At 42.7% G+C, this 12,868-nt stretch overlaps 1 protein-coding gene across 2 annotated transcripts in view; it reads right to left on the bottom strand.

The window, feature by feature from the left end:
* Positions 1–12,868, bottom strand: part of Nfyc (nuclear transcription factor Y subunit gamma) — a 71,906-nt gene that overhangs the window by 20,078 nt on the left and 38,960 nt on the right. The window contains exons 3-4 of one of the 2 annotated variants that reach the window (XM_059254888.1): positions 2,842–2,913; positions 260–373 (exon numbers count right to left, since the gene is read on the bottom strand). In XM_059254888.1, coding sequence (XP_059110871.1) covers positions 260–373; positions 2,842–2,913 — 186 coding nt within the window. The remainder of the gene's footprint in view (positions 1–259; positions 374–2,841; positions 2,914–12,868) is intronic. The other variant, XM_059254889.1, reaches the window with a different exon arrangement.

A 12,868-nucleotide genomic window follows, 5' to 3' on the forward strand; every position in this document is an offset into this window, starting at 1 on the left:
TGAGCCCTTGCCTCTACACAGGTGCACCAACTAAAGAGAGAGCTCCATCACTGAGCTGTGAAAACCACGCGAGAACTGGAAACTAACATTCTCGGAAAGGAAATATCATCATGTGCCTACAAAGTATACCTGTGCTCCAACAGAGGAAGAACCTAATTACATATCAGCTTGGCAAAGGCCATCAGTCCATAGCACTGGAGAGGACAGGGCAGGGGAAGGCAGGGTTTACCCCAGTTTTCCTGATGTGAGTCAGCATTACCTGAAGAGTACGGCGCTTATTGTCCTCCGTGTGGATCCAGGCTCGAAGAGTCAGCTCCGTGATAAAAATTTGGGCTGCCTTGGCAAAGAGCACAGGGGCTTCTGCGCTGATCATCTGGAAAAAATTGTAGGCCCACACTGTCAACCACCAGAAAAAACATTCAAGCCAGTCAGTCTCTTGTGTCAATACCTACCTTGGGACAAGAGCTAAAAAAAAAAAAAAAAAAGTGATGGCCTCTGGAAAGTCCAGAGAAAAATAAATCCCTGAGTAGGGGTAAGACAGGTAACAGGAAGAAAGGAAGAGGAGAAGGATGCTTACTTATCTAGTGCCTGCCACTTTGCCTTGGTCAGTGTCTCTTGTAATACAGGCCAGACTCCTTAGATGCTGGGTTGTCTTGCCTCTACCTCCCAATGCTAGGATTAGAGGCATATAGGTGCTTTTTTTTAAACCTTCCTAACAGCCTTTCAAAGAAAGTACGGTTAAGAAAAGTAAGTGACATGGCCATAGCTACAGAGCCAGTAGGTGGCAGAGCTTAGATTCTAATTCCAAGAAACTATGTGAGGAAAGCTTGGGTGCCAATGGATCTGGGTAAAATCTCACATTTCTCACTTTTCTGGGCTTTATTTTTCTTAAACTGGAAAGAAAAAAAAAAACAAAAAACCAAAGATAAACCTCCAGTGTTACTAGGAGAAGTAAGTAGGAGTAGCCTGTGTACCCAGCACAGTGCCTGAAAATACTAAGCTGTCTTAATATGTCTGACTTCCAAGTTCAACCAAAGCTGTAAAGAATACACAGACAGATGCACTATAGAGTTAACAATACATAAGACGAGAACTTGGCTCTACCAATACAGGTGGTCATTTCATTTTTGTGCATACTTCCACAGCTGTAAAATGGGCACGCATGGTGGCATATGCCTAGAATATCCCAGTACTCGAGAGGGGAAAAAGCTGGGCTACATGAGGCGACACCTGTCTCGACAAACAAACAGAATATTTATCCCATTAAATGCCAGTTATTCAAGGAAGGAAGCTAATAAAAGGGGAACATGAATGCTGTACGAGCTGTTACGTTTTCCTTGCAAATTCAAAGACAGCACACATTTTCAGAGAAGAAGAAACCGAGCTATTCTTCCCTGAGAATCATAATCAGAGGTGAACTCCTAGAAATACAAAAAAAAAAAAAAAAAAAAAAAAAAAAAAAAAAAAGCCAAGAACTGATCCTCTCACAAGACTAATTCACTCATGATCTGTTTGTTTTGTTTATTTATTTACTTAGTCTGGTTTTCTGAGACAGGGTTTCTCTGTGTAGCCCTGGCTGTCCTGGAACTTGCTCTATAGACCAAGCTGGCCTGGAACTCAAGACATCTGCCTGCCTCTGCCTCCCGAGTGCTAGAATTAAAGGAACGGCTGTTTGTTTTTAAGAAGGTCAGGTACATGTGGTGGTTTGAATGAGAACGGCCCCCATAGGCTCATATATTTGAATACTTGGTCCCCAGATGGTGGAATTGGTTGAAAAGGATTAGGAGGCATCTCTTTATTGGAGGTGTATCACTGGGGGCAAGCTTTAAGATTTCAAAAGCCCATACCATTCCAGTCCCTCTGCTTTGTGATTGTGTCTTAACATGTGAGCTACCAGCCACTGCTTGCACCACACCCACCTGCCTGCTGCATGCTCCCTGACATAATGGTCATGGACTCTAACCTCCTGAAACTACGAGCCCCAATATGCTGTTATAAGTCACCTTAGTCATGGTGTCTTATCACAACAACAGAAAAGTGACTAACGCCGGGCGGTGGTGGTGGCGGCGGCGCACGCCTTTAATCACAGCACTCGGGAGGCAGAGCCAGGCGGATCTCTGTGAGTTCGAGGCCAGTCTGGGCTACCAAGTGAGTTCTAGGAAAGGCGCAAAGCTACCCAGAGAAACCCTGTCTCGAAAGAAACAACAACAAAAAAAAACAAACAAAAAAAAAAAAAAAGAAAAGTGACTAAGGCAGTACAGTATCATCAGAAGAACTTTCTTTTTTTTAAAAAGATTTATTATTTATTATGTATACATATATATGTACATGTCTGCATGTATGTCTGCAGGCCAGAAGAGGGCACCAGATCTCATTACAGAAGGTTGTGAACTACCATGAGGTTGCTGGAAATTGAACTTAGGACCTCTGGAAGAACAGCCAGTAAGTACTCTTAACCACCGAGCCATCTCTCTAGCCCCAGTAGACCTTTCTCATAGCTCAGTAGAAGACAAAAGATTGCAGCAGGACGCTGAGAGGATAGCAATGTTCTGTTGAATGATACAAATGTTTACACTATGAAAAGAATTAGGAACAGCACCTGATCTCAGAAGCAACCACTAAGTATTTGGGAAAAATATCCTCCCATAATATCCCTGATTTTCAAAGAAACATATAATAATTAAAACTGTTCAATTTAAGGTCACTTCATTTTAGACCAAATAAAACCATAGGCAACATATCATAATATTTTCATTTCTGTTTAATTTTGAGCCCTAAAGGAATGAGCAATACTCAAAAGTTTTAGCTCTAATATGAACCTTAAAAATAACGTGAATTCACCTTCACATCTTCATCCAGTTTCATAATCTTCTTAATACGAGCCAGTGGGAGTTCCTGCACTCGGAAATCTTTCTGAAATGAGCAATAAAGGCACATGAGTGGTGGATGGCCAGCCAAGTGGCAGAGCACAGGCAGAAGCCACAGACTGGTCTAGACCCCCTCTCAGGAAATACGACAGGGGAGGAAGGAAAGATAAATTAACAAAATACAAGCTCCAGACAAAATTCTTCACTTAGCCCTTGCAGAGTTCCCAACCCTCACAGTGCCCCAATGAAGGAAAGACAGCAGTAGCAGGTTCTTTGTCTCTGCTCAGTAGAGGTTCATTCATTTCAAGTATCTCCTCTTCCTTTGTTTGTTTGTTGTTTGTTTGTTTTGGTGGTTGTTGTTGTTGTCATTGTTTTGTTTTTCTCTATATAACACTCTGGCAGTCCCGGAACTCGCTTTGAACCAGGCTGGCCTCCAAATCACAGAGATCCACCTGCCTCTGCCTCCCAAGTTCTGGGTACCACCACTGCCCAGCTTCCTTCCTTTTTTGTAACCAAGTTTACTAACCTGCAACATGTGGATTAATGTGAAATCGCTGCCTCCAAGGCTTTTCCCTATCCTGCCAGTGTTCTGCGTTTGTCTGAGACAGGCTCTCATTATTGGCTGGTCTCCAACTCACAGAGATCTCCTTGCCTCTGCCTCCAGAGCGCCTGCCCTCCTGCCAGCTCTTTCCTCTGTAAGGACCCTAAGGGTGAGGAGGAATTTAACAGCTGCCTTCTTGAAATAGGCCAGCTACTTTTTCCTTAACCAACAAAAATGAGATGAGGAAAATAAACTACACTGGCTGGGATTTAAGAAAGGTGGGTTTTTTGTTTTGTTTTGCTGGGTAGTAGTGGTGTACACCTTTAATCCCAGCTGGGGGGAGGGCGTGGGGGGGAGGGATGAGGACGGGTGGGACGGGACAGGCACAGAGACAGGTGGATCTCTTCATTCGAGGCCAGCCTAGTCTACAGAACAAGTCCCAGGACATCCAGGGCTACACAGAAAAACGCTGTCTCAAAAGACCAAAAGAAAAGAAAGAAAAAAAAAAAAGCTTTTTTGAGTAGTAGTACTACTCAATTTATGTGCAATTTAAGCCCCTCCCCTTTTGCTTTATTTTGAAACTACTATTAACCACATGCCCAAGGGTAGATATAATTCTAGAAATAAAAGATAACTTGGAATTTTAGAGCAGTAATGAAGTGCTAATGAGATCAAGTCCATGCTGAAGCTAGGCATTAAATGACTGTTCCATAAGAGCCTAGAGTGTGACTTTCTAAACCTAGGGCAATCACCTGGGTATCCACGTTGTCACATTATAGAAGGAGGAACTATTATTTGAGATTTGATAAAAATTAACAAGAACAGGGAACTTTCTTTTCCAAAAGCAACAGAAAACTTAATGTGCATATCAAAGAAGGCATTCTAGAAAAAGATCATTAGGCTTCCCAGTTTCTCCCTTATAACTAATATATAGAGAGTTAGGAGAAACGATTAGGATTAAAATATCTAAGATACCTAACAGGGCCGGGCACTATAGCACACAACTTTAACCCCAGCACTAGGGAGGCAGAGGAAGGCAGACTTCTGTGAGTCTGAGGCCAGCCTGGTCTACAGAGTGAGTTCCGGGCCAGCCAGTGATACACAGTGAGACCCTGTCTCAAAACAAACAAAAAAGAACTGGCAGCATAGAGGAATACCTTCAAGGCAGAAACTCAAAAAAAGATACCCAATGTTTCTACACAGATGAACAAGCTTCACTCAGCTCTACAAATTCAAATATCACTTTTTAATCTTTTTGTCTTCCAAATTAGGTAGCATTCTCCTCAAAGCCTCCACTATAACTAACCTTGGAGTGGCAGAGGCCGAGAGGTCCAGTTATTACAATATTACCAGAAGAGAGTAGAGCATATTCTTTCTAACCTTGTTTCTGCTCCTCTTTATTTACTGCATCCCTAAAACCCAACCCAACCTATGTCACCTGTGACTGGGTAAGTACAAAGAACCGTCCTACCCCTATTTTTGAGGAACTTGTAATTTGTCAAGCATAGTCACATCAAAAACATTATATAGTCTCTTACACTAGAAAGAGAGACACAAGGAAGGGAATAAATAACCAGCTGGCAAACTGGGGCTAGAGGGAAAAAAGAGCTGGGAACTGTCCACAGGAAAGGTGACAGGAATTATGTTCAAGTGATACTTGTATTCTCACAGAGTGAATAGGAAGGAAGCACCAAACACCTGCAGTGTCAAAAGTATGACCCAGGACAGTAGGACAGTAGGAGCAAAGAGGGAGATGGATTAGGGCCAGACACTGGAAGGCATTTTTTTTTAAGTCTTTAATCACAGCAATCTATCCCTTGCCTTCTTACTAGTGTGGCACATCATACAAGATGATAACACTGTTCAGAAATGCCAGAGAGAGAGAGAAGGTGAGGGATGTAACTCCCAAAGTTCTCCCTGGATACACACAGCACATGACCACGGGAGTTCGCTCTCCTGCAAATGTGCTGTCACTTGTCATTTAATGCCATTTCTACAAGATTTTTCCAGGATTACATAACCAAAGCACAGGGTTAATCTAACACACACACACACATTCCAAAATCAAAAAGCCCTCCTTTGCCCAGTATGTCATCACATGACTGTAATCCCAGCACTCAAGAGGCAAAGGCAGGACTGCTTCAAGTTCTAGGACAACCAGAGCTACATAGCAAGGTACTACTCAGAACAAACAAGGAAAACCAAACACAGTAGTGCACAACCCCTACTTGAGAGGTAGAGGGAGGATGATTAGTGCGAGGCCAGACTGGGTTATAGGACTCAAAACAAACAATACCCCCCCACACACACACACACAAAACTTCTTCCAATTTGAATAGAAAAGCAATAAGGGAAATAGCAGAATACAGATACTATGAAAACAGAGTGCAGGAATACCAGGGTTAAAGAACAGATAAAGAAGGGGATGAAGACGGATGAAGGAGTGATAAGCTATCCAAAACTGAAGGTGTGGTGACAGACACCTTTAGTCCCAGAACTCAAAAGGCAGGCATATCTATGAGTCCAAAGCCATTCTGGTATACAGTGACACACAGCCCAAAGCCTTATGGAAACCCATTACTATGTAAGCTAACAAAAAAATGTTATTTTTTTTCAAAAAGGAGTATGAATGGAGGTACCCTGCCTGAGTGGACCGTGCTTCTGTCAGAAAGCATGGGTTACTAAATGAAAATTTCAGTGCCAAGTATAAAATACATCCCTATGAGTTAGTGGTCAGTGACGCCCCAGAGGACCCCCCCCAACACACACACACACGAGACAACATACGCTACTGCCATTGCTCTTTGATGCCCACCACAGCTAGACAGCGAGATCCTATTGCTGAAGACACAACACATTTTGGTTGCAGAATAAAGAAATTAAACTAAGACTGACCTCAATGATGACTAGCTTTGATAGTGCTGGAGGGTGCTATGCAAGAGAGGAAAGTTATCAACTGACTTACTGAGTGGTGGATGGTGCATCGCACAGTACTGACCTGAAAGGTAGGCTATGCCTTTGGGTACAATACTAGCACAACGCTGGGTGGTAACCAACAGCTTTCTGATTTAATCGGAGGCCTGCTCCATAGGAAGGAATGCATGGCTAGCACTCTAGATCTGGAGAGAGAGACCCCTGGGGGACCCTATTACCGTTGGTTTTTTTTCTAAATGTAAATGTAAAACTGCCTTCTAAATATCTATGTTTATACCCATAGATTAATGCTGTTTTCAATCTTGGTCATAGAAGCTTCTTTCTACAGTGGGTAATTCATAACTAGTCAAAGTGTTGTGAATAGTTGAACGTTGAGCACTTAGCCCTCAATGAGACATTGATATCAATCCCTCAAAGCCTCACGGAAATTGTGGTAAAAGGGTAAGAAGAATGTAAGAGTTGAAGTATTGGGAGGAATACTGTGAAGTCTTCAAGATATCACATGGCTGTTAAACTCAGGAACTCACAGCCCCTATAGTCACCTCTACCAAGACCTGTAAGATCAAGCCAGTCAACATTTCACCATGGATGAGAGGGACTCATGAAGCTCCACCCCCAACTAAGGCACTACTGATAACGGAGGGCTGCTGCAGGAAGAAAAGTCATCTCTTGGGAGTGTGGTCACTACTAGGTTACCCATGCTCCCACAGATGACGCCATATCCACGCCCATGCAGGTAGAACTAACTGGGAACAGTGAGCTATTTCTTTTTAAAAAGGACACAAAAGTGGAAGGCTAACATTCAGGGATGTCTAGAGGGAGAGATCTGGGGTGGGTATGATCAAGATGCATTGCATATATGCATGAAATTGTTAAAGAATTTTCTTAAAGATTTTTTTGTATGTACTCATGTGTATCTGTGTATGTATGTGTTATGTCACGTGTGTATGAGCGCCTGCAGAGGATAGAAGAGAGAATCAAATTCCCTGAAGCTAACCTATCCAACTTTTTTCTTTTGTGAGATCTCATGATCCCCAAGCCTTGAACTCTCCAAAGAGGAAGAACTATGTGGGGCTGGGAAGATGGCTCAGTGGTTAAGAGCACTTGCTGCTCTTGAAAACGACTCAGGGTTGGTTCCCAGCACCACACAACAGCTCACAAACATCTGTAACTCTAGTTCCAGGGGCCCTGAAGCCTTCTTCTGACAACCACAGGTACTAGACACACATGGAGTGCATATATATACACACAGGCAAAATAAAAACACTCATATATATAAAATAAAAATGTATTTAAAAATTTTTTAAAGAGGCATTCTGTGAAAAAATGGATCATAACATGGTGTAGCAGTTTGAATGTAATTGGCCCCCACAATCTCATAAGGAGTGGCACTATTAGGAGGCGTGGCTTTGTTGGCGTGGGCATGGCCTTGTTGGAGGAAGTGTGTCATGGTCGGGGTGGGCTTTGAGGTCTCCTATGCTCAGGATACCACACAATGTGTCAGTCTACTTCCTATTGCCTGCAAGATGTAGAATTCTCAGCTACTCCTCCCTCACGTCTGCCTGGACACTGCCATGCTCCTCGCCATGATGATAATGGACTGAACCTCTGAAACTGTGAGCATTCCCTTCCAATTAAGTGTTTTCCTTGTAGCCAGGCGGTGGTGGCGCACGCCTTTAATCCTAGCACTCGGGAGGCAGAGCCAGGCAGATCTCTGTGAGTTCGAGGCTAGCCTGGTCTACAGAGCAAGATCCAGGACAGGTACCAAAACTACACAGAGAAACCCTGTCTAAAAACAAAACAAAACAAAACAAAAACAACAAAATGTTTTCCTTGTAAGAGGTGCCGTGGTCACAGTATCTCTTCACAGGAATAGAAACCCTAACTAAGACACATGGGGTTTATGAAAGTAAGGTGTTCCTGACAGCAGCCTAGTTTTCTGTACTCCCATCTCAGCTTTCTAGACACACATAAGAGCCCAAGGTAAGTTTGCAGGAAAGGGGGTCTCTCTACTACCAGCTTACTGAAGCCCCACCCTGGCTTTCACATTGGCAGCCCTGTCAGAGTGAACATTACTGACCTCTTTTCCAGTTGAGCCAAGAGGAAGGACTATCACCCAAACTCTTCCTCAACTTTTCAGGAACTGGCTCAGTGAGCTGCAGAACAGACTCTCTGAACATTCTCATGCTCCTGACTACTGTCTGAGAACTGTATTTAAATCACCGCCATGTTAAAGTGCCAAGTTTCAAGAGTCCCTAAATTACTCTGATGAAAGCCAAAGAGAACCAGCGAGTTCTTCAAGCTGTACTACAGAATCCAGAGTTTTAGGTAACAGAAATCTCTTCTACTCAGCTCACTGAAACACTACAGAATGTCAAGATTCTCATCCTTCTTAAAGCAATAATTCTCATGGTTGGCTTCATTTTGGAATTGCCTAGGGGAAGCTTTTGAAAATCAAGTTGCCTGGGCTCTGCTGCAGACTGACCACAACAGAACTCCAAGGGTAGAATCCTGACATCAAGATTTTTTGAAAATTCCCTTCATAACTACCATTAGGAATGAGCATTAAGGGCCACTCTTTTAACTAGGTCTTGTTACTCAAATGCTATCCTTAGACTAGTAATGGCATTACCTAAGAATGCAAAGGAAACTCAGGATCCACTTCAAACTACTAAATCAGAATTAATTTTTACCTGCATTCCCTTCTGGGGCTCTCATAGACATTAAGTCTGCAAAGCACAGATCTACAGAAAGAGCTCACAGCACACGGCCTGTTTTATGGTTTGTTGTTGAGACAGGGTCTCATTGTGTGGCTCTAGCTGGCCTTGAACTCTAGAGATCTACCTGCTTCTGCCTCCCAAGTGCTGGGGTTAAAGGAAGCCACCATGCCAGGCCCATGACCTGTTTGTTTTTATTCATTTTACTTGTATGAGTACTTTGCCTGCATGTATGTCTATGGACTACATGAGTGCTTGTTGCCCACAAAGACCAGAAGAGGGTATTGTATCTCCTGAGACTGAAGTTACAGATGGTTGTGAGCTACCATGTGGATGCTGGGAGTTGAATCCAGATCCTCAGGAAGAGCAGCCACCAGTGCTCTTAACCATTGAGTCATCTCCAGACCTTTTAACAGTCCATCAACCCTCAATGTTCTTGCTTGATTACATGATTTGATTGTCATGTTAGGAATGTCACTGTTCATGAAAAGATGAAGTGTTACAGCATGAAAAGATGAAGCTGTAAATGAAAGGAAAATGACTTAATTACTAAATTACAGCTATCTGAAGGCTGAACTGGACATAGAGAGTAGGTCAGGGGAAAGTTAGAGTTCTCAAGATTCAGGATCCTCACCATTTGATCCATCCACTCCCTACCTAAATCACTACCCTCAAAGGCTAAGTTAGCCTTTTCTTCCCCACTCTCAAAGAGGTCCCAACAATTATAAAACTCAATGACAAGATGTCTACTATGACTTCACATGGTTCAGAATGCTTATAATTGTAGTGTTTGGGATGCTGAAAGGACACTCTCCATCCCCCCAAAATGAGAGAGACAGAGAGGGTAGAGGAAAATTTGGATCCTCAATGAGATCCCCACCACCACTTACAAGGGTAGGAAACATCTGTTACTGACTCTTCCTAGAGACTTGATGAACAGGAATATAGAATGTTTTATGTAATCACTGAGGGGCATGATTACTCATTAGGATTTGTAACCAATGCCATCCCCATCTGAACACTTGGATTCATGGCCAATTGCAGGACTTTAAGAGTGTGGGAGCAGGAAGGTCAAGTTGAGATGAAGGATAAATTGCTATTACTTGATTCAGACTAAAACAACTGAGAACAGGTATGTTCAGTACATCATGAAATATAATACCACTTGTCAAAGTTTAGGTACTTGCTTTGGAACCTGAGTCCCACACGACTTTTACAAATATTCTTGTTTTACTTATACTTGGATAATTTAAGCATAACAGACTTTTAAAAATCTGTTTCATGTGTTTCATGTTTTGAAGTATCAGCTAAGAGGATAAGACAATCTGGGAAAGTCTGTTATCAATCTGGGTGTGGTGGTACACTTCTGTAATTTCAGCCCTTGGGAGGCAGGCACAGGAAGAGTGCTGAAAATCAAGGCTAACCTGGTCTAAACAGTATATTCTAGACTGGTCAAGCCTGTAGAGCAAGACCTTGCCAACTCCCTTCCCTCGAAAGTCTGATTTTAAGCAGCACCAAGTTCCCAAATTAAGTGCTAAAATGCTGCACAGACAGAGTTATGTCAGAGAAGTGGCGGCCTTCGTGTGCTGCACGCTTGAGACTACCACAGGCCTGCTCTTAGAAAGAACAAACACCCCAACCTCACTCTCTCATGGACACTTGGAACTGGCGTCACTCTGCCCTAAGTCTGGAGTGGAGTCTGAATCATTCAGTCATTCATCATGCAGCTGTTATATGTCAGTCACTCTCCTAAGCAGAGGTCTAAGGAATCTTTCAGAGATATACAAGAAGAAAATTTTAGTTAAGTCAATGGAAGAACAACACTTTCTTCTTACAATTCTTTCTCTTCACCTACAAAACTTGAACCAGAAGGGTACGTATTGCACCAGTTTGACCCAAATCAAGTAAGCATTTAAAATCAAATAAATATAACCATTAGATTATATGATGGCTAATCTTGGCTGTCAACTTTACTGTATTTGAAATCAATTAAAACACAAACTGCTGGGGCACTCCTGTGAAAGATTTTCTTGGTCAGATTATTTGAAGTGGGCAGACCCATCCCTAAATCTGAGTGGCACCTGGTGGCAGCCTACCTAAAAGCACACGGAGAAAAGAACTATTTGCTCTGTCTGTTTGCCCTCCCTGTCCATGGCAAGTCCATACCTTGCTGCAGCATTCCTTTGCTGATATTAGAACCAACTTCTTCAGGATTCCAACAAAGCCTGGAGACCAGCAGCCCTCCAAGAATCCTCTCTAGGCCTTCAGTACCAGATTGGGCCTGGCTGAGCAACTGCCATATTCTTGGCTTCTCCAGTGTACGACACTCATTGGTGGACTATCTGGGTTGCGTCCTGTAAGCCAATCATGCACGCGTACTTGTACTTTTAGAAAACTCTGACTAACCAGGTGATGGTGGCACATGCCTTTCATCTCAGCACTCAGGAGACAGAGGCAGGTGGATCTCTATGAGTTCCAGGCCAGCCTGGTCTACAGAGTGAGTTCTAGAACAGCCAGGGCTACACAGTAAAATCTCTCTCAAAAAAAAAAACAAAAACAAAAACAAAAACAAAAAACAAAAAAAAAACAAAAACAAAAAAAAAAAAAAACCCAACCCACACAAAACAAAACAAAAACCCAAAAGAGAAAATCCTAATAAAGAATATCTTCCAAAAATCTGTGTAAAACCCCCCACTTCTGACTCTGTAACTTCACTGTCAGCCCCCTTGTTCTCTATCTGAAACAGCACGGATAACCAACACTTGGGAACACTGAAAAGAAACATGTCTTCTCACTGGAAATCCACTCTGCCCACAGCCACCCAGAAAGGCTCAGCCAAGCCCAATTACCCTTTTGTGTAAACGAACACCACCCAGTGGTCCATTCAGAACATTAATTACCCCAATGTCAGTGGGTATTTATCACAGTTAGAAGTTAGTTTAATTTGTTAATTATTTATAGTCTGTCTTGAGAGAACACATTTTCCATGAGTACAATGATCTAGTCTGTCGGCATACTACTAGAGCCACAGAGGACAGCACAGGCCAAAGTAGATGAAAAATTAAGAATGTGTTGAGTAAACAAACAAATCAATCTTGTTTACCAGAGTATACCAAACTTTTTTTTTTTTTGGGGGGGGGGGTCTTTTGAGACAAGGTTTCTGTGTAGTTTTGGTGCCTGTCCTGGATCTTGCTCTGTAGACCAGGCTGGCCTCAAACTCACAGAGATCTGCCCGGCTCTGCCTCCCAAGTGCTGGGATTAAAGGCATGCAACACCGCCACCTGGCGAGTATACCAAATTTAGGTTTACTGGTTTAGTATACCACTAAACCGAAGACATTAGCTTCTACATCATGGAAAAAAAATCCAGGGTCTGTTCTGCCAGCGTGCTAATACCTCTAAGGCAGCAATGGCACAAGACACAGGGAGTTCCTTCAGTACTTGCTAAGATACCAAACTGAATGCTCTTTATTAAGAACATGACAATGTATTCTGAAAATACTTCTGTTTTATCCTACCTTTCTCCTTTACTATCCCTGAACCACACACTACATTCCTACCCCCAACCTTTATCATACTGAACTTCTTTCTTGTTATTCCTCTAACACAAGGTCCTTTCCTCTGGGACTCCAAGCCTTTGCACATGCTCTTTTTGCTGCCTAGGATAGAACTATTTTCCCATCCTGCTGTGGAACAATCTTTGTACTCTGTGCATTGCTCTTATTGTTAATAAAAAGCTGACATGCCAGTAGCTGGGCAGGAAGTTAGGCAAGAAATTCAAACTGAGAATTCTGAGGAGAAAGGCAGAGT

This window comes from Peromyscus eremicus, chromosome 2, assembly GCF_949786415.1.
Source record: "Peromyscus eremicus chromosome 2, PerEre_H2_v1, whole genome shotgun sequence".
NCBI lineage: Eukaryota > Metazoa > Chordata > Mammalia > Rodentia > Cricetidae > Peromyscus > Peromyscus eremicus.